The 22,189-nt window shown below is 41.1% G+C and overlaps 3 protein-coding genes across 6 annotated transcripts; 1 reads left to right on the top strand and 2 right to left on the bottom strand.

Annotated features, from left to right (window-relative positions):
- Window positions 1–820: 820 nt before the first annotated feature.
- si:ch73-174h16.4 (leucine-rich repeat-containing protein 14) lies at window positions 821–4,541 on the top strand. The gene is made up of 3 exons (XM_067485902.1): window positions 821–1,389; window positions 1,791–2,615; window positions 3,115–4,541. The coding sequence occupies exons 1-3, from the start codon at window positions 1,112–1,114 to the stop codon at window positions 3,680–3,682; spliced, it is 1,671 nt and encodes a 556-aa protein (XP_067342003.1). The 5' UTR covers window positions 821–1,111; the 3' UTR covers window positions 3,683–4,541.
- On the bottom strand, window positions 4,395–12,067 carry wdr97 (WD repeat domain 97). Of its 4 annotated transcripts, none has more exons than XM_067485898.1 (22): window positions 11,772–12,067; window positions 11,383–11,626; window positions 10,704–11,281; window positions 10,301–10,422; window positions 9,484–10,204; window positions 9,262–9,410; window positions 8,951–9,187; window positions 8,749–8,839; window positions 8,541–8,673; window positions 8,365–8,438; window positions 8,193–8,280; window positions 7,949–8,107; window positions 6,546–6,692; window positions 6,307–6,408; window positions 6,122–6,223; window positions 5,866–6,039; window positions 5,592–5,786; window positions 5,384–5,505; window positions 5,129–5,297; window positions 4,845–5,008; window positions 4,694–4,761; window positions 4,395–4,610 (listed from the first exon to the last, which is right to left on the bottom strand). In XM_067485898.1, the coding sequence occupies exons 2-22, from the start codon at window positions 11,533–11,535 to the stop codon at window positions 4,429–4,431; spliced, it is 3,930 nt and encodes a 1,309-aa protein (XP_067341999.1). In that variant the 5' UTR covers window positions 11,536–11,626; window positions 11,772–12,067; the 3' UTR covers window positions 4,395–4,428. The 4 variants fall into 4 exon arrangements, with proteins under 4 accessions (XP_067341999.1, XP_067342002.1, XP_067342001.1 ...); XM_067485901.1 differs by having other exon boundaries at window positions 4,694–4,758; XM_067485900.1 differs by having other exon boundaries at window positions 11,820–12,067.
- A 443-nt stretch (window positions 12,068–12,510) lies between these two features.
- dync2i1 (dynein 2 intermediate chain 1) lies at window positions 12,511–20,689 on the bottom strand. Its single transcript, XM_067485892.1, has 22 exons — window positions 20,561–20,689; window positions 20,302–20,355; window positions 19,410–20,172; window positions 19,260–19,324; window positions 18,793–19,110; window positions 18,535–18,585; window positions 18,080–18,305; window positions 17,793–17,895; window positions 17,553–17,682; window positions 17,330–17,441; window positions 17,149–17,243; window positions 16,908–17,037; window positions 16,600–16,772; window positions 15,786–15,948; window positions 15,502–15,612; window positions 15,325–15,386; window positions 14,736–14,787; window positions 14,582–14,642; window positions 14,166–14,265; window positions 13,946–14,077; window positions 13,381–13,604; window positions 12,511–13,300 (listed from the first exon to the last, which is right to left on the bottom strand). The coding sequence occupies exons 1-22, from the start codon at window positions 20,573–20,575 to the stop codon at window positions 13,117–13,119; spliced, it is 3,324 nt and encodes a 1,107-aa protein (XP_067341993.1). The 5' UTR covers window positions 20,576–20,689; the 3' UTR covers window positions 12,511–13,116.
- Between the last annotated feature and the right edge of the window lie 1,500 nt (window positions 20,690–22,189).

Here is a 22,189-nt window from a genome sequence, read left to right as displayed (position 1 = left end):
GTGTGTATTGCATTGTTTTGTGTGTAATGTGTGGGTGTATTGGAAGCAGCTACCACATGGTCTCTTTGAATAATGTAAAAAGTATTACATTTACAACCAAAGGATCAGTTACATCTAAAATATTTCGATTTATTTAGAGTATTTATCATAACCTGACTCAACAGTCCCAAACAAAAAAATATATTGAATGTCAGGTATGAAATACAATACCACTGTTCCATTTGAACGAATACTTCCTTCGAATATTTAATTAACAGTAGCACCAGTAAATAGGAGGCTACAGCAGAACGGCAAAATACAGATGATACAGATGGAAAAATTAAACTGGACACTGGTAGAAAAGACAAATTATATACTTATTATAATTTAAATAAAGACTATAAAGATTGAAATTGATGTTTTGTTTTGTTGCTTAACAGTTGAGGGTCAGGGGCAGTGAGCTTGCCTGATCCGTTTTCGCCATCTGGTGGTTCATCGCCGTCAGTGGTGTTTTTGTTTGTTCCTAACATGCATACGACATGTTTAAGTTAGAGTTTTTCAATATAATATTTTTATTTAAAGGTTGGTTACCTGATTTATTGGACTGTTGCTGCTACTGGAAATGCAATCCTATAATTTAAAAAGCCCTCAATGGAAGTTTTTATGAAGCAATTTTAGACAATTTTATTTAAAATATCTTTCAAATATTTAAAGACCTTAAATGATCACCGACGCTTACGTTTTACGTTTTAAACGCTTGTGTATCGCTTTCCACAAAAGTTATACAGCAACAGATGTGGAGACAGGGGTGGATGACGTCACGGTCACGTCATTGACATGCGTCTGTTTACTCCCGCAGCGACTTCCTCTAAGGAAGTTTGCCGAGCAAGCAAACATGAAGTGCCAGCGTTTGATATCTCATTCGAGTAGCTCTTTTAGTGGTCGCTTCATGGATTATGACTTTTAATCATTCAAGGAGCTATCGGCTAAAGTTAGAAATTATTTTCCGGGGCTTTAAAACATCGTGTCAAATTACCGTCCTAAAGCTAATATTAGACTTGAGTCTATTAGCATCATCATTTGGGCTTTTATGTGTTATTAATGCTAAAAGTTCACTTTGCTCTGTGCTGAAATGGTGATTTCCCTGGTAAGCCTTTGTGCCAAGGTGGTTGTAAGTGACCACAGCTCGTCGCCCTGCTGGCTGAGGTGGGTGCCCAGGGAGCTTTTCAGGCCCCTGCTGGAGGCCGCCTTCACCAGCTGCAGACCGCTGGCCGTGGGTGAACTGGTGCAGAGGTGGCCTGAACGCACCCTGCGGGTGGGAGGACAGAGGAATCAAGGTCAAACTGCGCCAAATCGACTTTGCATCCAGGCTCTGTTACTTGCAGTTGTCAGAGGACTGTCAGACCCAAGGTTAGTGGGTTTTTGTTTATTTTGTAGGCAGGATGTCGATAATGATCTCCCAACGGTCATTAGAAAGGAATTTATGAAATTGATTTTAAAGTAAAACACAATGAAGACACGCCACATTAAACTGTTTGCTGGTATAGCTTCTCTAGACTGAAGTGCACCAACTCCTTTTCCCTGTAAATTCTCCTCCACAGGAAATAGGTTCTTTGTTAGCCTGTTTTCCCCTGAAGAATACTACATTATTACACTGAACCAGACCTAAAATTTTAGAGCCATGTTTCCAGCTTTATAAAAACAATATCATGTTAAAAATATATTTAGCATAGAGGATGTTTCTGTGATACCATTCACTGGAGTTGTTAGCCAGATGTACTAGATATTTGAGACCTTTTGTTTGTTCTTAGGTGTGCCCTGCAAGTACTGGATCTTTGTGGACTGCAAGGGGATGAAGGAGGGATGGGCGACTCAATGGGAGGCTGGACTCTCACTGTGGCTCTCTGCACTATGGTTGTTCAGGCCAAGGCTGGAGCCCAGAGAGGACAGAAAAAGGAAGGAGAGCGAGAGAGGAAAAGGATCTCGGCTATGGAGAGAGAAAAGGATATCAAAAGAGAGAGGGGACAATGGGAGAAGGGAAGGGAACCAAACGGCGTTGATGCGAGCAGTGACCAATTGTGTGGAATTTTGGCTGAAGAGGAGCTGATAAAAGGAGTAAGGAGGAGGATGGAGATAGAGAGGAAACAAGTGAGCACATTGATAGGTGTAGCAGGTGACACTAAAGAAAATGAAGAAAAACATCAAGGAAGTGACGTGTTGGTGCATGTGAGGGCCGATCTCTTTGTCAATGCTCGATCTTGGGAGCGAGTTCATATGGCCCTCAGTACTTCAGGACCTCTCAAGCTCCAGTGCAGATATCTCCGTGTGGAGGAAATATCTGTGTTAAGTATCAGGACTCTGCTAGACTTCCTGCCTCGACAGGGTCTCCTAGGCATGGATGTTCGCTATAGCAGCCTTGGGGTGGCTGGCTTGGCTGAGCTACTGCCTCTGCTGTCCACCTTTCCTGCACTGAACTCCCTTCGGCTTCACTACTGTAACTTGGATTTTCGCCGGCATTACCCAGGACTTGAAGATGCACTGAGGGATCTGTCACAAGGTCTGGCACAGCTACAAGAACTGAAACGCCTCAGTCTCACCGCACTGCGCTTGCCCGGACAACTACGTGTGCTGCTCAGGTAGGGCCTAGTTCCCCATTATGAGAAGACTACTTCCTAAGCTTAGTTCTCTTCAATTTTTCTACTCATTTTTGTGTTATATAAATGTCTCCCAAACGAGTATCTAAGAAATCAATTCTTATATACTACAAATTAACCAGTATGTTCAATTTTGCAAGACTGAGATTTTGAAAATGTTTGTAAAGGCAGTTTACCTGTTTCTAAAAGAGCTAAAATAAAACAACTCAATTATTTATTTATCACTAATTGACTTTTAAAAATGGTAATAATCCACACTTTGATCAATTAAAGTTAGTTAAAGTTATTTGTGAAGTAAAGATGCTGATAAATTACTGGGTGCAGCTCTGATATTTGTATTTTATAACATTTGATAGATTGAATTTGTCAGTTAATAAATTCAGGATATTAACCCATGCGTCCCAAACAAACAGTTATTTTCACCATTGTAACAATAAAGAACTGAAAAATGAATAATGAAATAATTTGTCATTTGTTGCAGCTCACTTCCTCAGCCTTTAGAGGTACTGGAGCTGCCTTATTTGACCCTAAGCCCAGGTGACCTTGCCTATCTGTCCTGTAGCCACCATGCTTACACACTGCAGCAGCTGGATCTAAGTGAAAACCGTCTAGATGAAAACAACCTGCCCTCTATTCGCCGCCTTCTCTCCCATGCTTCAAACAGCCTTCAGCACCTCTCTTTAAGTGGCTGTGGCCTGACTGACGGCCTGCTCAGACTCCTGCTGCCTTCGTTGGGTGGCTGCTGGGCCCTCAAGAGCTTGGCTTTGGCCTTGAATCCTCTCTCCATGGCTGGCCTAATGGACTTGGTGAGGATGGCTGTACGAATGCCATCCCTTCGTCAGTTACTGTACCCCAACCCCTTGGAAGACTACCAACCAGGCCTTCCTGAACTGCCCTCCAGTGCACACCTCTTAGACTGGCCTCTGAATGACACCCCAGACATCAGTGCAACTAGCACCCAGCTCAACAGGGTGCTGATGGACAACAGACGCTCTGACCTCTTCCTGACCTGTGATCTGCTAAATTATGATAAAGATTTGATAAACTAGAATAGTAGTCAGGAGAAGAGCCTTCAGTTCTCTCATGGACTTATATGCTGTTTTTTTGTTTGTTTGTTTTTTACAGTTTTTTCTTCTCTTCAGCATAATCAGCATCACATGAAAGACTTAGTTATTTGTTTATATGTTTTTTATTTATGTAAGAATAACTGCAAGTGTCACACAGCAATCAGAACAATACCAACCTCTTCTAATACACAATTGTCAACAAATCAATGCTTGTTGGTAGCTTGAATGTGATCAGATAGCTCAGGATGTAATGATTGTAAATGTAAATGATTAGTTTGCCAGACAAATGCACAAATCGAGGTGATAACATAACAGATGCCTGATTATAAAGAGCATCTGTCTGTCTGGTCAAAGGTAAAAGTCTGCTTATGTCTTGCTTCAACATTTGTTACCTTCTTTAAACAAGGCACAGATTCAAGTAGCTGATCATCATGCGTATGTACACACTGCAACAATTAGTGTTTTTTTTTCCCTGTTTTTTTTTTTTTTTCAACTAGCAATGGGGTCTTAGATTTATGCTGTTTTATTTCACATATTTGTCACGTATTAGGATTGTTCTCAGTGCCAGTTATCAGATTGTATCAAATCATTCTTGTACAGTACCATGTGACTTCATTTAATCTGAGAAAAAACAGTCAGTCATCCAAGTTTTGAGTTGTTTATTTGTGGGAGATAAATTATGAAAATTTTAGAAAATAAATTCTGTGAATTGTATACATTTAGAGGCATCATCTGTAGTAGTCTGTGTGAGACTGCTGTGGAATGAAGTAGCTTCGTTGCAAAGCCTTCAGCCAGTCCTCGTCTGAGTAGACGTGAAAGGGTCTCAGAGTGATTCGAGTTAGTGGGAAGGAGATGAAATTGGGAAAGTGCATGAGGAAGGGGCGGTGTTGTGAGGGAGGTAGAATTATTCCTGTATGACAACAATGTGTTGAGTAAACATTTATTTTGTGTAATGAAGCAGTTGCATTTAATCAGAGGCCTTTGAAATCTTACCTGGATACCTGCGAGCCCTGGCCATACTGTAAGTTTCTCCTAGACGAATGATTGGTCGGGAACTACTACTAAAACAGACACAAAGTTATCTATGGATATCAAACTACTCCAAACTGAAGAAACTACTGCGTTTTTAATGGCATTCACGTACCAGTCATACAATGGCACAAGCATCGTATTTCTGCGACCAGGAGGTGCAACATGGCGAGTGTTTCTGTACTCTTCCTTTTGCACAGAGCAGAAATAATTTAGCACGTCCACCATGCTGAACATCATGGGCTTCCACTTCACTGAACGATGCAGAATGTTGTTTTCCTGGTGACACAGAGAGAAGGAAAACAGTTTATCATCTACATCTCTGTCCTTTTGTCCATCTCACAAATACTCGTCATGTATGAGAGAAAATGACAGTTAAACAGAATGTGTCTTAGTTACTTGGTATATGGAGATCCATGACTCCAGCCACCGATCTGCTCTGTCATGGAGGCTCCTCCATATGTCAGGCTCGTCCTGCAGCTCCAAGTTCCAGCTCTCCAACTGAGGCAACAACCACTCCTCTGCCTCTTCAACTCCTAGTGATGTTAGCATATGCAGCACTGTTTCCCTGTTGACCAAACAAGGTTACACTGAACGTAAACTCAAAGAAGCTCGGTTCATTGGTCACTGTCATTTTAATACTGATGGACTTACCGGAGACCCAGTTCTTTATAGGCCAGAAGAGTGAGAATTTTTTTCACGAGGTCAGAATCGGCAGATTTGAGACTCGATAACAGATTCAGCATTTTATCAAGCACAGTCTGATCCAAAGAAGACTAAAACAAATATAGAAAAATTGGTCCAAATTTCATAATGCACTTAGTCCAATGCTGTGACAATCTTAACCAAGGGCATACAATACCATATGTGGTCCCACAAATTGAGGCACCAAGTCTGTGAGGCCCTGGTAGAGCTTGTCTATATTCTGTAGGAGTCCCTGTCTGATCAGGGCCTGCAGTGAGGTGAGGATATTAAGTTTGGACGAAGTGGTGCAAGTGTTTAAACAGGCAAGCAGTTGCAAGGACAAGTCATCTGGAGTCAGCGTGCTTGGGATACTCTGCACACAAACAAACAGTCCTCAAGTCCAAAACTCTGAATAAATCATTGTGCGTGCAGATAAGTTTGTAATAGGCTACCTTTTTATCAACGAACACATCTCTGAACCAGCTTGCATCTGCAAACTGTTTGAGGAATGTTGGCACCTCAGGGGAGGGTTCTCTGGGTGGGAATGGTGTTGGGATCCTTAAAGGGTGAGGTGGAGGAGGGGTTTTGTGTTTTGGTACCTCTATCGGAGAAAAGATCCTTGGAGGCTACAGTGAGAAATCATAGACATAGATGAGAGCTACTGTTCTTGTACGATGTGGTCATGTGTCTGCAGGAAAATGATCCTACCTGTTCCCTGGGTTGGAGCGGTGTTGGGATCTTTAAACGAAGAGGAGGTGAAAAAGGAGTTTTCTGTTTAGGTAGCTCTATCGGAGAAATGATCACTGGAGGCTACAGTGAGAAATCATATACATAGATCAGAGCTACTGTCCTTCTACTATGTGGTCATGTGGTCTTCAGGAACTTGCTCTTACCTCTTCATCCTGGATGGATTTCTTCTGTATGACTTTCTCAACAGGTTTGACCTTCACAGGCGCCTTTGGTTTAGACTTCATCTCTAAAGCCTTTGTCTCCGGCTTTGTCACATACATAAAAAAAAAAAGTAAAAAGCACAGCAAATACAATCAATTTTACTGTGAATTCAAACTTCTTTTTTTTTTGGTTGATCTAAAACAAAAACCTGTGTAAAGAACAGGAAGGTTTGGTTTATCACCTTCTTTTTCTTCTTTTTTACAGGAATGGTCAACATGGATTCTGAGTGGATGTAATTTTTGGGGATACGATAGTTACAGAACTTGTTGACACTTTGTTCAGGAAGAAATGAAATGGTTTCTTGGTCAGACTCATCCTCTAAATCAATCTGAAAACACAACAAAATGACATGAAAAATATAGTGCACAGTAATTGTATGGATCATACAAAATGCTGAAAACATTTAAATAAAACGGCTGCAGCTTAAACACATTTGCATCCTTGTCCTAGCTCGTGTTTCATTTGAATTGTAGCTCTAATATGTGTAACGCCTTTTATAACATTATATTTTAGCTTTAGCTTTAGACTGTTAACATGTACAAACCCCAATTCCCAATAAGTTGGAAGTGTAAACGAACATAAAAACAGAATGCAATGGTTTGATCTGATCTCATCAACCTATATTTTATTCACAATAGAACATAAACAACATACCAGATGTTGACACTGATACATTGTACCATTTCATGGAAAATATCAGCTCATTTTAAAATGCGATGGCAGCAACACATCTCAAAAAAGTTGGAACAACTGTCTGTAAAAGTGAGGAGACCATTTGCTCTAAGCCCTAATACACCCCCATACCATCAGAGGTGCAGGCTTTTCAACTGTCTGCTAATAACAAGCTGGATGGTCCCTCTGCTCTTCACTCTGCAGAACCATGGTTTCCAAAAAGACCATTTTAAATGAGCTTTGGCCCAGAGAACACGGATCTGGATCATGTGGCCTCTTCTTTCGCTGATACAGCTTTAACTTACATTTGTGGATGGCAGAGGGAACTGTATTCACAGACCAGTAGAGAATCCTGCGTGTTTTTAATGCAGTGCTGTCTGAGGGCCTGAAGATCACACGCACCCAGTTTTGACCTTTTGCCTTCCTCCTGATTCTCTGAATGGCTATATATTGTAGATAGTGCGATCATCAAAGTTTTGCAATTTTATGTTGAGGAACATTTTTTTTAATAGTTTCACAATTTTTAGACGCACATTCGTTTGTCACAGATTGGTGAACCTCAGCCCACCTGTTGCCAATTAACCTAATTAGTTGTGAAATGCAGCAATTACCTTTCCAGCCTGTTGTTGACCCTGTTCCAAACTTTCTGAGATGTGTTGCTGCCATGGAATTCAAATTATAAGCTAATATTTTCCATGAAATGATAAAACATCTCAGTTTCAACATCTGATATGTTGTTTATGTTCTATTGTGAATAAGATATGGGTTGATGAGATTTGCAAATCATTGCATTCTGTTTTTATTTAGTTTTACACATCCTCCCACCTTTTGGGGAATTGGGGTTGTATTAAAAGAGTGCTCAAAGGTGATTATGGTGGCATATTCTAGAAATAAATAGGTTTAGGAAGAAACCTTAATGTCATAGGGCAATCCATATATTTTTTTCATATAGCGATCAAAGGACTCCTTCTTGGTTAGCTTTGTGCTGAGAGGCTTCGCTTTTTTGCACTTCACTGTGCCTTGTAGAAGCGCAGACAAGTCCATGTGTAAGGTCATTATTCTCTCATTTTCCTGGATGAAATTAGATATTTGAACACATTTTCAGTATGCTTTTACCATCCATTGTCTCAAATTCTATTGTTTCTGGCAAACCCACCTTCTGCCTCCACATGTCCTCAGTCAGAAGTTGATTGTTCACGCTTGCTGGTGATTCTTCCCCCTTGTTTCTGGCTGTGCTAGCACTCCTGTACATACCAACATTTCTCATAGTTTACGGTGTCATTATTTTGGATTATTCTTAATCTGTAATAGATCAAAGTCAATCTTACTTTGTTCTGCTGTATTTTGCTTTACTCTCAATAATAGGCAGGTCAGGAAGTGTCTCAGCATAAGTGTAAAGGAGCTGTAAAAATAAATAGAATGAAAGGAACATTGCAAAAATGTGCAAAAATGCAAAAATGTAGCAGCTTTGGTGAATCAGATACACGGCTGATTCACTGGTTACCATTTGTTGATAAATGTGTGGCAGGAACTGTGCACAATTCATCTTGTACAGGTTTCCTTTGATGCCCAGGAACAGTTCCCCTCCAAACCCACCATAAGCCAAACACTCGGGCACTGCATTTAGCTGGAGCATCCTGGAGGAGTCACAGACACATAAATAAACAAAGGTTCATGTATTACTGTAATCTTTTCACATCTGTAATACAAACCTGATGAGATCATTCTTTTCACTCCAGATGCACATTGTACCATCTAGACCAATGGAAACAAACACATCCAGATCAGGACACACACACAGTCCTGCAAGAAAACCAAACAAACATTCAGTGACTACTGTAATCCATGTAAAAAACACACAAACATATAATCAGTTATTTATCATTTCATATGGACATAATTTTCCTCTGTGACCTATGAAGTGGTCTGAATGTCCTTCTATAAGAGGAAGACCAATCTTGCTGAGGTTAAGCAGGTTGAAGTGCATGAGGCTGTAGGTCCCACTGTCATGTTCTAGAAAGGTCAGAGCCAGCTGAGACCCCAGTGCTGCCAGGTAGACTTGAGGCTGATCATAGTGCAAGCTGAGCTGTTGGCTGAGGCATTCCCGGACGGAGGGGCTTACTCTCCACACTACCACCGTCATGTCTTCACCTTGGGGATGGGGTAAAGTCATTAAGTCACTACTGACATGCATATAAAATCAAGAAACTCACAATGGGAAATACCTGCAGAAACTAGGTAGGCGTTCTCAGGGTACACCTGCAGTGTGGTGATTCTCTGGCCATTGTGTGCCGGGGTCCGGTAGAAGACCTTCCCATTACTCAGTTTTAAAACACTCAAACAGCCACCATTTTGGCCAAGTATGATCAAAAACCTTTCCCAAATCCAGAAGTACAATTAGATCCTGTGGCATCATAGAATATTAACTTTGAAATGAATCTGCTCACCTGTTCTGGGAATCATCAACAGCTGCCATATTTCTGGAACTGCATCCTCTGCTGTGCTGCAATTTCCTCCACTCCTCTAAAGCTGCCTGCGTCTCAGGGACATAACTGTAGAGTACCAGGCAGCACGCAGGGCCAGGGATCGGCAGAAGCTGGGCATCTTCTTCTGTCACACAGTCCTGCTGCTGCCAGGGCCCCTGGCCTCTTCCCTTCCACTCTCGCATTAAAGTGATGGGATTAGTGAGTGTGTTGGCTTGGAGCACTGTACCAGCCTCAGTTAAGGCCAGCAGAATCTCCTTGTGCAGGCAGTAGTCAGCACACAAAATCCTTTGCTGTGCCTTGAATGAAGTCAGCACTGTTCCTGTTTCTGCAGCCACCAGAGTGATATCACTGTCTCCGCTGACACAGAGCACTCGTACAGGGTAAGGACCAGGAGAGGTTGAGGCCAGGATCTGTCTCAACGGGGCTCCTTCAGCCCCTTTGAATTTACAGTGGGGACTGTACAAGTTTCGAATGCTCCAAAAATCCACTCCCTGCTGAGAGAAGGAGATGAAAACGTCTCCCTTTTGAGTGCCTCCTATGTACAATGGAGGGGTTTCACGTTCCGTTTGGATACGCTCGACCATTTGACCCTCCTTCACATTCCAGCAACAAATCGTACAATCCACAGAGGCTGATAACAACATGTGTAATTCAGAGCAGTAGAACATTGAGGTCACCACACCTGGACACAAACAAATGAACAGAAAGCAGAAATAATTCCAATTACAAAGACGAAGACAATAGAAAGATGGATGAATTTCCTCAGTCACCAGTTTACCATTATGTCCTACAAAAGCCACACGTAGCTCCCAATCTGGGCCCCACACCCTAATGGACAGCCCCTGAGATGAAATAATCAAACAGTCCAGCTGAGCGCAATACACCATTGCAGTGATATCACTGTAAAACACAAAGAGTCATAGTCAAAGTCAAATATAATTATAGACAGTTTAAAAGATATCACGCTTCACCACCTACACTCAACTACCCTTTATACCTAGAACTGAATTTACACATTTGCAACCAAGTCAACAAACTATTTATATGCTTTGTACCTCTGTACCAGTATCAAAAAATTATAAGGAATCATAAAAACACAGTTCCCAGCAGAGCAGTCGTGTTGGTTCGCATTAGACTGCACATGTGTACCTAATAAAGCAGAATGTATGTGACATACACACCGTGAGCAAAGATCTTTCTTGTGATCCACAACCTTCCCGACATCGAGATCAACCACTGTCACAACCCTCCCGCACACAACAAAGGCTCTGTGTGGCCTGTGAGACTGCGGGGGAGCCAGTGCCATATGAGTGAACGTGCTGTGCTGCAGCCCCTCCTGTATCTTCACCTTGCACCTCATGAGCCTCACCGACCACACACACACGTTCCCCACACCTGCAGTTACCAACTCTGTGGAGTGCTCTGCAGGCTGACACACACGTATGTCTAGGGCATTGTCAGCAGCATCCAGGGTTTGAAACTCCCTGTCTAGAAGTGTTAAGATGGGCCCAGGACCCCAACCCACCAGACAACCAGAGATTTTTGTAGGCGTCAAGCCCAAAAAAGGCAAATGTGCTACGGAAGTCTGCTTGTGGCCATCAGCTTGGTAAAAGCAGGCTGTGTTGTCTGTATGGAGGCTAATAAATGCTGCTGCAGCCTCCGAATACATCATGAAACGCACAGGGCTGTCACAGGAGAAATGCTGTACGTGACGGAGACCATGAGTGAGCACGTGCTGCTGGCTCTTGCGATACGGCACCTGGTGGGACAGACCAAGCAAGCACATAAAAAGGTGTGTGAGGCCTCTGAAAGTGCACACAGCAGGTCAGCAATCTAAAGCATTCAAAGACACAGTCTTACCTTGGCTGTAGCTTTCTTCACATTTTGCCTAATCAAATCTCGCTTACCAAGCATCTTCCCATTTGATGTCTTGCTCGCTTGAGGCAGCAGCCTCAGAGTGGGACTGGGGAGGAGTACTGTGGTTGTTCTGCTCCCCTCTACTGGAGCCCCCATGTCCACCAATGTCCACCCATGTCCACCCAGGTCCTGCCGCCTCCACTAACCTTTTGCAGTTTTTACATACAAATTCTCTTTTTGATGGTGGCTATGTGCAAGACATTGGAGAGAAAAAGTCACATTTTCTATGAATGAACGGTGGTGTTTTAATATTATTTTCTTGCCTGTTTTCAAAAAGAAAGTAAAAAAAATCATACATTTTCTAAGCATTTGACAGCATTTTTCATACTCACACTGCTAATATCAAATAATTTACGAACTTAAAGAAAAAAACAGCGCACCAACACATTTGCTTATCCTTGCTCGTCTTGTTTGTCTCTTCTAAAAAGTTGCAGACATATTATAGTTACCCAACTTAAAAAACGGGTAAACGAAGAGAAACCTCGGTGATCACGTTCTACTAATTAATGGTTGTGAATTGTTCGGATGCCGCATCAGATCGGAAATTGGAAACGTGAAATTAGAATAGCATAAAACACCAACTTGGCTAGCTGGCTAAAACTTTGTTCTTACGGCTCCATAGTAAAGAGCGCAGGCCTTGTTGTTGCTAGGCAATGGGTCGCTCGCTTGCATCCATGGCTGCAGGTCGCACATTGTTTGGAGACTTAACGTCAAGTGCCCCGGCTACCCGGGGCTAACACCCCCCCTCGAGGACACGTCCTTAGTACCTGTAACTGGGAGCGTGTGGGTTTCACAGCCCAAACTGCTCAGGATGTTTTACAGGTGATTCCAGCACAATAACGACCAGAATGTAGTCATGGCTTTGTTAAGAATATACACGCATGCTTTCAGTAAAAATGTTGTGTATTGTTATTTCTCTTACTTGTAGGCCAACAATCCGTCCTCTTTAAAAAGAATGGTTACAAAGTTTAGTTTAGGACAAACAGGAAGGACTTCTTATTCTCAACTTCTCTAAAATCCTACTGCAGCTCTGGTGAAGTATCGTGGGACTATTTAATGTGATAAGACAGGTGATTTTGACACGCTCAGTTTATTACATAAAAACTGGTCAACACTGTACAAATATTTCATATTACTCAAACGTATAAATATTAGCCTCAACAAATATATAGATTTTTCAGTTGTATTTATGGGTGTTATTGGATTAACTGTAGGTAGATAATCTTTGGTATTTAGTCACATTTTTCGCACAGCTATTGTAATACAAACATTTCTAACCCTATGTTATCTTTATAAAAAACATCTGACAAATGTCAATTTGATTTTTGACATATACCATACAAAGTGACCATGACAAAACAATGTTATAAATCCAGACTTAAAGAGCTGAAAATATGTTGAAATAGGACAATCTACATGCATCTGCAGCTCTTGCACAGTTGGTCATCGATGGACCACAGGGTCAGTGGTTCGATTCCTGGTCCCTACTGGCTATGGGTGGAAGTGTCCTTGGGCAAGACACTGAAGCCCAAGTTGCTCCTGGTGGGTCAGGTGAGCATCTTGCATGGCAGCTGCTGCCATCAGTGTGTGTGTGTGTGTGTGTGTGTGTGTCTGTGAATAGGTGAATGAGAATGCTCTGGATAAAAGCGCTGTAGAAGTGGCTATTTACCAATATCCTTATTCAGTGTTGCAGAAGGCTTCAGTCATCATACTTTCCAGCTTCTCTTCTTCTTCAGAAATGGGCAGAGTAAAATGTCTTGTGAAATAATGCATTTCTATTTTTCCTGACTCATGTGCAAGGGCTATTCCTGAATATATATTTTGTTGTGCTGAGTCCCCAAACACAGCCATGGCTGTTACCCTGAGAACAGAAGACATACACATGGTATGACAAATATAAAATTACTTGTATATCTATTTCTCATTACTGTCACATATTACCTATCAGCATTCATTCTCTCAGTAACCACGGGCTCTGTCTCATTTTTCAGCAGGTCCCATATGTGGAGATTAGAGGCTGCATCAAGAACACAGAAGACAGTTGGCCTGGTCAGGGCCCACTGCAGTGAGACCACCGGTTCACCTGCTATACTACTCTTCCACTCTGCCACAGGCTGCTCGTGGCGAAGCCCATGCAGCCTGATGCTGCCATCCCCACAACCCACCTGAAAGAGTTCAAAAGAAGAAAAAGCTCATACAATAATTTTAAGGATTTAAATTATCATATTCATATTTACTCCAAATGTTATGCTTTGAATCTTTTAGTATGAATAAAAGAAAGGGGTAAGGTGTTACTTGGCGAGACTTAGAGATGCATATAGGCATTTTATTAGTTTTTGTCAAAGCCAGGTCAGCTGTATCCCCGTTTTTACTTTTTTTTAATAAGCAAAGCCTTATTGTTGCAGCTACTATTTATATTTAGTGTACATTAATGTAATTATCAAAATCTAGAAAATAAAAAACTTAATTTATGGGTTCCATTACTTAGAATAAACTGCTTCCTCACCAAGAACATATTTTGCCTGAAGGGGGAAAAGTGGATTGAGCTGACATGAACAGGTCGGACTCCAGGCTCCTGAAACCTGTAAAAGTTTGGAGGAGCCTTCAAACCATGACTTGTTCCATGATTGACCAGACCCTAAGACAGAAATGACATAGGTACACAATCACAAAATAAACGGTAATTTGAAAATACTTCATTATGTTTGGAACAACACTACACTCACCATATTGGTGCCAATAAAGAAATGACTGGAGTCAGTTGGAAGGAACTTTAAATGTAGAGTCTGTAAATTCACAGTTTTCAATGCATCTCGTGGTGATGCACTGAAAGCCAAGTCAAGGCATAGGGGCGGGGGGGGGGGGGGGGGGGGGGGGTGAAGAGATACCAGAACCAGACATCAAATGTTACATCATCAGCTTTAAAAACACTGCAACAGTGGAACATGGCAATGGATAACATTCACACTGTAAATGATGGCAGGTATGTTCCCATTAAATGCTGATGTGATAAAAAGCACAGCCCCCAAAACACCACAAACAGAATTGTATAGCCATGCAGAGCAGCTGTGTTCCACAGAACAAAGACATTGTGGGGTTTTTAAGGGACGAATGGTCATCACAAGCCATTTATCAATCTCACCTGTCAACAGTGTGGAGGGAGGAGCTGTGAAGTAATTTTACTTTGCTTCCTGGCCTGAGCCCTGCAAGAGAGGAAGTGAAGGTTAAAGTTGGTGGCACATGTCTGACAAAGATGACTATGCTCATGGAAAAGACAAACTGCTTGAAAATGTGACCTAGATCTGTTTGAGAGCCTGCTTCATTGGCTTTTGGGAGTTCCACCACCACCTACAGGACACATAGAAAATCATGCATATGAAATCATATCAACATGTCCCTTGTCATAGCGTATGCTCACATGTTACAGTATCAAGTGTGTAATTCCAGTGCCATCAAGAGTATCAGCTATTAGTTTTTCTCTTTGCAATGTACTCCCTGATATAAATACAACTATAAACATATTATTTTAAAATTGAGAAAGAAAATGTGACTATTCTCAGGCGATCTGTCGAGTTATAAGGAGCACTTCTCTAAGCATATAGTACACTTTTAGTGTGACTGACATCTGAGATAATGACATCCTCAGAGAATGGTCACACTAATAGTTTTTCCTAATTTCCTCCATGAGCTGGCTCAAATCCACTGCTGCAACTCCAGCTACTGACTGTGGTGATAGTAATGGGACAATCAATGGGCCAAACTACGATTATTAATTTTACATTGTTCAGAGAACACAAATATGCCTTGTCAATTTTAGCTTGATCTTTGCCTATTGTCCCTTCTTCCAGTGACAATATGCAGGTTCCACTCTATTGCACAACTTACCCAGAAATTTAAAACCCCACATTCATCCAGAGAAGCCAGCTGGAATGACAATCCGGATGACTCTGGTTTTTGAACAAGACAAGACTTAATCAAATATAATGTCAACAGGAAATGGCAACAGCACATTTATAATGCTATACACAAGATCTTCAGTCAGTGTTTTGGACCATTCCATACCTTCCTCAGATGCAAACATAGGGACCTCTGGCCTCAGTCCCCCTGCTACAGAAGGAACAACTTCTACAGATGTCACACCCGAAAAGTGGCCTGAGTCAGCCATTACTGCATCTGAAGTATGTTGACAAGGTGACAAAAGAGGCAAGTTCATTAAAATAAAGACAAAAAACAGTATACTGGAACAAACAGAGAGACAGAAATTGGTAGCATCATTTTGTCAATCAGCAATGTCTGTATGTAGGAATTAAAAAACATCTAGTTGTCAACTATAGTTTAAGATATACCAGTGGAAAAGGATGGCTGTCTAAAGGTCCACTCATCCTCCCCTATCTTCAGCTGGTAGTGGTTACTAGCATGCTCTCGAAGGTCCCACAGCACCACTGAGCCGACTGACGTGCCTCCAAACACCAGTGTGGCCTTTCCAGGGCTGAAACAGCAACATTGGACCTGACATACAGATAATTCCGAGGGGTTACTTATCGTGTCAGCTGAGTCTCAGTGAGTGAGATAGATCAAGTGTGTATCTTCTAAATGTATGAGTTTGTTTTAAATTTACGAGAATTACGAGAGTGTTACGAGAATTTAGGAGAATGTTAGCAAAATCAGGACCGATACATACTCATCTGAGAAGAGCCACTAGCTTGGCTGAGATTTGAACGTGAATGAGAACTATGTGCTTTGTCTAAAAATCAAACAAAAGTCCTCTGTGCATCTACTATGAACAGGAGGGACATTTAAACACGGATGTAAGTAGAATAAAAATAGTCAAACTACACTAACTCCTGCTTTTGGATATTAATGTCACGAAATATACAGTATGTTTGATTGTAGTTGTTACTTTTGAAAGGGAATTTAAATCAATAAGACTAATAGCAGAATAAATTGGAACCTGGCAAAAAGTGTAAGTCTCCAGTCGAAGTCTAAGGAATATTAAACTTAAACTGTGGAGAGCAAATAAACGTTAGCCCTGATCAAAGCAGGTGTTGAAGCCTGTATATTGCCTTAAATGTGTATTTTGAAATGTGCTGTCATTTAATTTGCTCAAATCTATTACAACTAACTTTGCAACAAGTGAAGAAAAAAGCCTCAATATGTCACCTCAGATTCATAAACAAGGACCTTCTGAGGACGGGATGGCTCCCAAATGTTCCATATGCAGATGATGCTGTAGCTGTCAAGACGCACAGCGCTAGGTTCTGTTGTAGGCATGTGGACTGACATCATAGTCTGCCTCTGGACCTGAGAGAAGTGCACCAAGCTGATGTGGCGACCTGCAAAATATGTAAAATTTACTTTGGATTTGCTATAGTTGCCCTAATCCTTACAAAACAAGAAGGAACCCAAATAATATAATACAAAGAAAATCTTTAAATTTATTTGAAAAAAGAAATGTAATGATTGTGTACCATAAAGAAAAGGCAAGTTAGTGTTGAGCTGTAAACTTCCTTCACTGAAAGATAGTGTGTCTGTTTGAGTCCTCAGCTCCCTCAGGGATTTTCTCTCAGCTTGATTCTCTTCCAACAGGACAACCATGACCTTGATTTAGACACAACAGTAGTCAGTATCAATGGCACAACTCAAAAGTTGCAGGAATGTGTGAACTGTAACATTTTAATGACTGTTTATGACTGTTGCAAAACAATGTACCTGTGACGCTGAGCTGAGAAATGCTGTCAGACGCTTAACGTCAAAGTTCAGTTCACTTATGGTTTTGTTTCGTGCTTCCTGAGACAAATTTGGATCTGTCAGGAAAACAACACTGTTATTGTAATTTACGGTACATACACACACACACTGCCTTAATCAAAAGATCGCGGCGTTTTCTTACCGCCACAGGCTCCACTGTGTTCTGGAGGATGCTGTGTCCATTTCTCACACAGCTCTATTTCCTCTGTCTGGACGTCTCGGTCTGTGTTATCCTCATTGCACTGAACATAAGCCTAAGAAAGAAAAAGTTATTACATTATTTAAACTGCTATATGGACTATACTTTTCTAGAAAAACGTTTTATGATTTGGTTATAGGTATTCGTGTAATGCAAAAATACTGGCCTGCTTGGTGTTTGCACTTCCAAAGTTTCTAATATACATGTCATATTCATTAACAGGTGGCAGATCCAAAAGAGAGAACGTTATAGAGAAATCCAGGTCAATTAGGCGAAGCAGCTCTCTGCTGCGTTTCCTGAAGACAGAGAAAAAATATCATTAAGTTGAGGGTAAAGTTAAAAACAAGTATACTATGTTATGTCAACCACATTATAACAATCCATTTTTCATTTTACGGAAACCTACTTTTGTTTTGTGGCCACTTTCTTGCTGATTTCATGCTGTCTTGCTGCCACAAAGTCAATAAACTTCCCGCGCTGTGAGCCTCTATCCTGCTTTGTTTCAGATGCTATGAGGAGCAATAAAATGATCATAACTAGTACCATTATTTATTATTATTTAGTGACTGTCTTACAATAAGCCACGTAGAGTAAATATGAACATACTTCAAAATGGGATAAAACCAGGTGCAAGCGTCAAAAGGTGTATGTGTGTGTGTGTGTGTGTGTGTGTGTGTGTGTATGGGAACATACTTCTGGAGGATTTAGGCACGTCTTCTGCCTCTTTGCTCTGTCTGGGCTGAGCTGTTTCAACTCTCTCATTCTCTTCATCCATGGCTCTCTGAATTGCTTCGATCTCCTTCCTCCTCTGCAGTGTGAGCTCCTCCCTGTGTTCTCCCCCCTGCAAAGGCTGTGGTTCCTTCTCATCCTCACCTTCATCTGCACTTTCATCCACCTCCTCAAAATCCTCTTCATAATCCTTAATAGTAAACATTCTTCTTATACGCGATATGTTATTTGAAATACTACTAAACGAGATGTTGTGAGAACAAAAAACACGGAATCACTTATGAAAGTTCTGAATACTTTGCAGCTTCTTAGCAAAATCGAAATTGCAAATCGATTGCAGCATGCAAGTCACACCACGATAAATATATGTTAAAAACAAAAAAATGTGGTACATATTAAAATGAAAAGGCTGAACTTACCTCAAAATCACCTTCATATTCCTGTTCACCCAAATCTTCATCAGTGACAACCTGCAGATGTAATATAAACACATGAAGCAGGATTAAAAACACTTTAATACTTCACAGACGCATACAAAGACTTGTTGTTTTCACAGTACATTGAGCCGCAGAGATACAGAGGCATACTTATTTGTATATTTAAACTTTAACTCCATATAAGATGGTGCACATATTAAGTCATCGGGGCATTAAGGCCAATATATTTAAATGAATAACCTCTGTTTCTGCTGTATTTGTCTCATGCCTGTGACCTATATCAGATGATGATTTCTTGGAGCTGGTTCTGTCTCTGTGATTTTGCTCTGGCTCCTCCTCCTCTCTTTGACTTCTCTCTCGATGTTTGTTTTCTGCGTCTTCTCTCTCTCTGTGCCTTCGCTCTCTCTGTTTTTTCTCTGCATCTTCTCCCTCTCTGTGCCTTTTGTCTTTGTCCCTTTCTGCTCGCTGTCTGTCACCATGACGATGCCTGACCTCCTCGACTGACACCTTCAAGTCTTGTTTTTTCATGGATTCACTGTCGTGCTTCCACTTGTCGTCCTGGAAAGTAGAAAAAAAATGCTTTGGCCCAGTAACTGCATGTTAATTCTTCCATGTCACAAGTTTATTGAAAATAGAGCAAAAATGTTCATCAGATGATTTAAAATGAAACATAGCGATGGAGAACTAATAATAATGTTTATGCTTACACGATTTTCTCTTTCTTTGTGTCGTCGTTCTCTTTCCTCTTTATGTGTTCTGTGTTCTCTGTATTCTAAAATTAGACCGATAGAAATATTGTGATATAGACCCTCATCCTGTAAATAAGGAAAACTCTGTGTACATTGCAGTGTACTCACCTCTTTGCTCTTTCTGTTCTGAATACTTTCTCTCGTCATGTCTCTTGTGTCTTGCCATCTCATTAGTCTTGTCTTCATATTGGTCTTTGTGTCTGTCTCTCTCCCGATGCCTATCTCTCTGTTCTCTATCAGATTTTTCTATCCCACTTTTCCCCCCTTCTCTGCTTTCCTCATGTCTTCTTTTCTCAGTCCTATGCTCTCTGTCTCTTTCCGGTCTTCTTTTTTCCTTGTCTCTCTCTTCCCGCCTTTTCCCCCTGTCCTCCTCATTGTGTCTCTCTCTATCCCTTACCCTATCTTTCTCTTTAACTCTGTGTCTTTCCTTGTCTCTGTCCACATCCTGTTTATCCTCTCTATCCATCACACTGTCCCTATTTTGTCTGTTCTCATCACCGTACTTGTTTTCATCTACCAGTCTTTCTCTACCTCCCCTCCTCTTTATTTTCTCTCTGTAATCATCACTGTACTTGTTTTCATCCACCAGTCTTTCTCTCTCCCCCCTTTTCTCGCTGTCTCTTTCGTCTCTTCTATCCTTTTCCCTATCGCCCCCCCTGTCCCATGAGACTTCTTTCCTTCTTTCTACATATTTGTCTTTCCTGTCTCCAGCTTCTCTGTCTCTTGTACCCTCTTGTTCTCTGTGCTGGTCTCTCTCTCGTCTGGACTCCTTCTCTGGGTCTTTGCGTTGTTTATCTTTGGATTCCCCGCTACGGGGCTCTCTCTCATTGCTGCCTTGCCTTCTATAAGAGTCATCAGTGTGTCCTCCCTCCTAAGAACAGGAATGACACTGATAATAAAAATAACAATTTATGACATGTTGGTGTAATTTTGTCTTTTGACGGATATCTAGTTTAACTCCTCCTTTTCTGGGGCTGTTTTAAAACTCTTGCAAACTTACCCTGATGTGTTTTTTCAGGTCAGTAGGTTTCCATGTGTCTTCCTTGGTAATTTTCTAAACAAAATAAATGGTTTAATGTTTACGGAACACCCACATAAATAGCGTTAGGTTAGTTTAAAGACAATAAACATATTGTTCTGACAACAACTAGGATAATTATTTGGACAACGGTCTTTCCCAAGCGAATGTAACTACAGACATGACATTTTCTTTAGAAATTCTTAACTTGGAGTCGTAAGAACAAAGACAAAGCATTTACCTTGCCACTATGCATGCTCGCATCTGTGTAATTATTTTTTTCGTCTTTCAGTTGCCGAACATTAGTTCATATTTTTGTGGTAACGCCGCCATGTTGGTAAATATCCTACTGCGCAAACGCAGTGAGTCGAAACCAAGGAGATCGCATAACTTCGGCTTGACGACAGGCTTGTTAATCAGTAGCCGAGCAATCGCTAAAATCAACAGCCAGTTGTCATAGCAACTGCATGAGCCTTCACGTTTACTCAGTGTTAAAAAAAAATCGTAATTTGAGGGATTTCTCTGTGTTTTTGCAATGATTTGAAAATGTCAACCCAGGGTGATGTTTACCATTGTACAGCATCCCCTCTTCTTTTAACAACTGTTTTTTAACATCTGGGAACTGAGGAGACCAGTTGCTGGACTTTAGGAGAGAATTGTTGTCCATTTCTTGTCTGATGCAGGAATCCAGCTGCTCAACAGTCCTGGGCCTTTGATGCCAGATTTTGTCATTTTATAATGCATCAAATATTTTCTATTGGTGAAAGGTCTGCACTGCAGGCAGGCCTTTTCTCCTGGGAAGCCGTGCTGTTGTGATGGATGCAGTATGTGGTTCAGCAATATCTTGCTGAAATCTGCAAGGTCGTCCCGGAAAGAGACATTGTCTGGATGGGAGCATATGCTCTGAAAACTCTATGTACTTTTCAGCATTTATAGTGTCTTTCCAGATGTGTAAGCTGCCCACGCCATAGGCACTAATGCACCCCCATTCTATCAGAGATGCAGGCTTTTGAACTGTCCGCTGATAACAAGCTGGATGGTCCCTCTCTTCTTTAGTCTGCAGGACACGGCATCCATGGTTTCCAAAAAGAATTTTAAATTTTGATTCATCTGGCCACAGAACAGTTTTACATTTTGCCTCAGAAAATTTTTAAAATTTGGATGATTCAGCTTCAACTTACATTTGTAGATTGCACAGCGAACTGTGATTCAGACAGTGACAACAGACAGTGATTTCTGGAAGTGTTCCTGAGCCCATGCAGTGATGTCCAGTAGAGAACTATGCCTGTTTTTAATGCAGTGGTGCATGAAGGCCTGAAGATCACACACACCCAGTTTTGACCTTTGGCCTTGTCCCTTGCGCAAAGAGATTCCTCCTGATAATATTATATACCGTGGATGGCGGGACCTTCAAAGTCTTCACAATTTTACATTGAGGAACATTTTTCTGAAATGTTTTTAGATGCAGTATGTCACACATTGGTGAACCTTTTCCCATCTTTACATTCGAGAGGCTCTGCCTAAAATGCTCCTTTTTATACCCATGTTACTGACCTGTTGCCAATTAACCTAATTAGTTGTCAAATGCTCCTCTGTTTGCGATTATCCAGCCTTCTGTTGACTTTGTTCCAACTTTTTTGAGATGTGTAGCTGCCATCAAATTAAAAATGAGCTAATATTTTGCAGTAAAAGGTAAAATGTCTCAGTTTCAACATCTGGATATGTTGTTTATGTTCTATTGTGGATACAATATGGGTTGATGAGATTTGCAAATGATTGCATTGTATTTTCATTTACGTTTTACACATCCTCCCAACGTTTTTGGCATTGGGGTACGTTACCTATGTAAGTTTTAGTATATGGTTTAATT

This window comes from Channa argus, chromosome 19 (genome assembly GCF_033026475.1).
Source record: "Channa argus isolate prfri chromosome 19, Channa argus male v1.0, whole genome shotgun sequence".
NCBI classification, from domain to species: Eukaryota; Metazoa; Chordata; class Actinopteri; order Anabantiformes; family Channidae; genus Channa; species Channa argus.
This window is presented reverse-complemented; position numbering and strand designations above follow the sequence as displayed.

What these genes read in the sequence shown, in the direction of transcription:
- si:ch73-174h16.4 (XM_067485902.1), top strand. Translation starts at nt 1,112, where the DNA reads ATGGTGATTTCCCTGGTAAGCCTTTGTGCCAAGGTGGTTGTAAGTGAC. An exon ending in AGAGGACTGTCAGACCCAAG is followed by an intron (nt 1,390 to 1,790) that starts GTTAGTGGGTTT and finishes GTTTGTTCTTAG; the next exon opens with GTGTGCCCTGCAAGTACTGG. An exon ending in CAACTACGTGTGCTGCTCAG is followed by an intron (nt 2,616 to 3,114) that starts GTAGGGCCTAGT and finishes CATTTGTTGCAG; the next exon opens with CTCACTTCCTCAGCCTTTAG.
- wdr97 (XM_067485899.1), bottom strand. Translation starts at nt 11,535, where the DNA reads ATGGGGGCTCCAGTAGAGGGGAGCAGAACAACCACAGTACTCCTCCCC. An exon ending in GAAAAGAATGATCTCATCAG is followed by an intron (nt 8,674 to 8,748) that starts GTTTGTATTACA and finishes TGACTCCTCCAG; the next exon opens with GATGCTCCAGCTAAATGCAG. An exon ending in AATTTGTGGGACCACATATG is followed by an intron (nt 5,506 to 5,591) that starts GTATTGTATGCC and finishes TATTTGTTTTAG; the next exon opens with TCTTCTTTGGATCAGACTGT.
- dync2i1 (XM_067485892.1), bottom strand. An exon ending in CAAATACAGCAGAAACAGAG is followed by an intron (nt 18,586 to 18,792) that starts GTTATTCATTTA and finishes TTACATCTGCAG; the next exon opens with GTTGTCACTGATGAAGATTT. An exon ending in AGGCTCTCAAACAGATCTAG is followed by an intron (nt 14,643 to 14,735) that starts GTCACATTTTCA and finishes CCTCTCTTGCAG; the next exon opens with GGCTCAGGCCAGGAAGCAAA.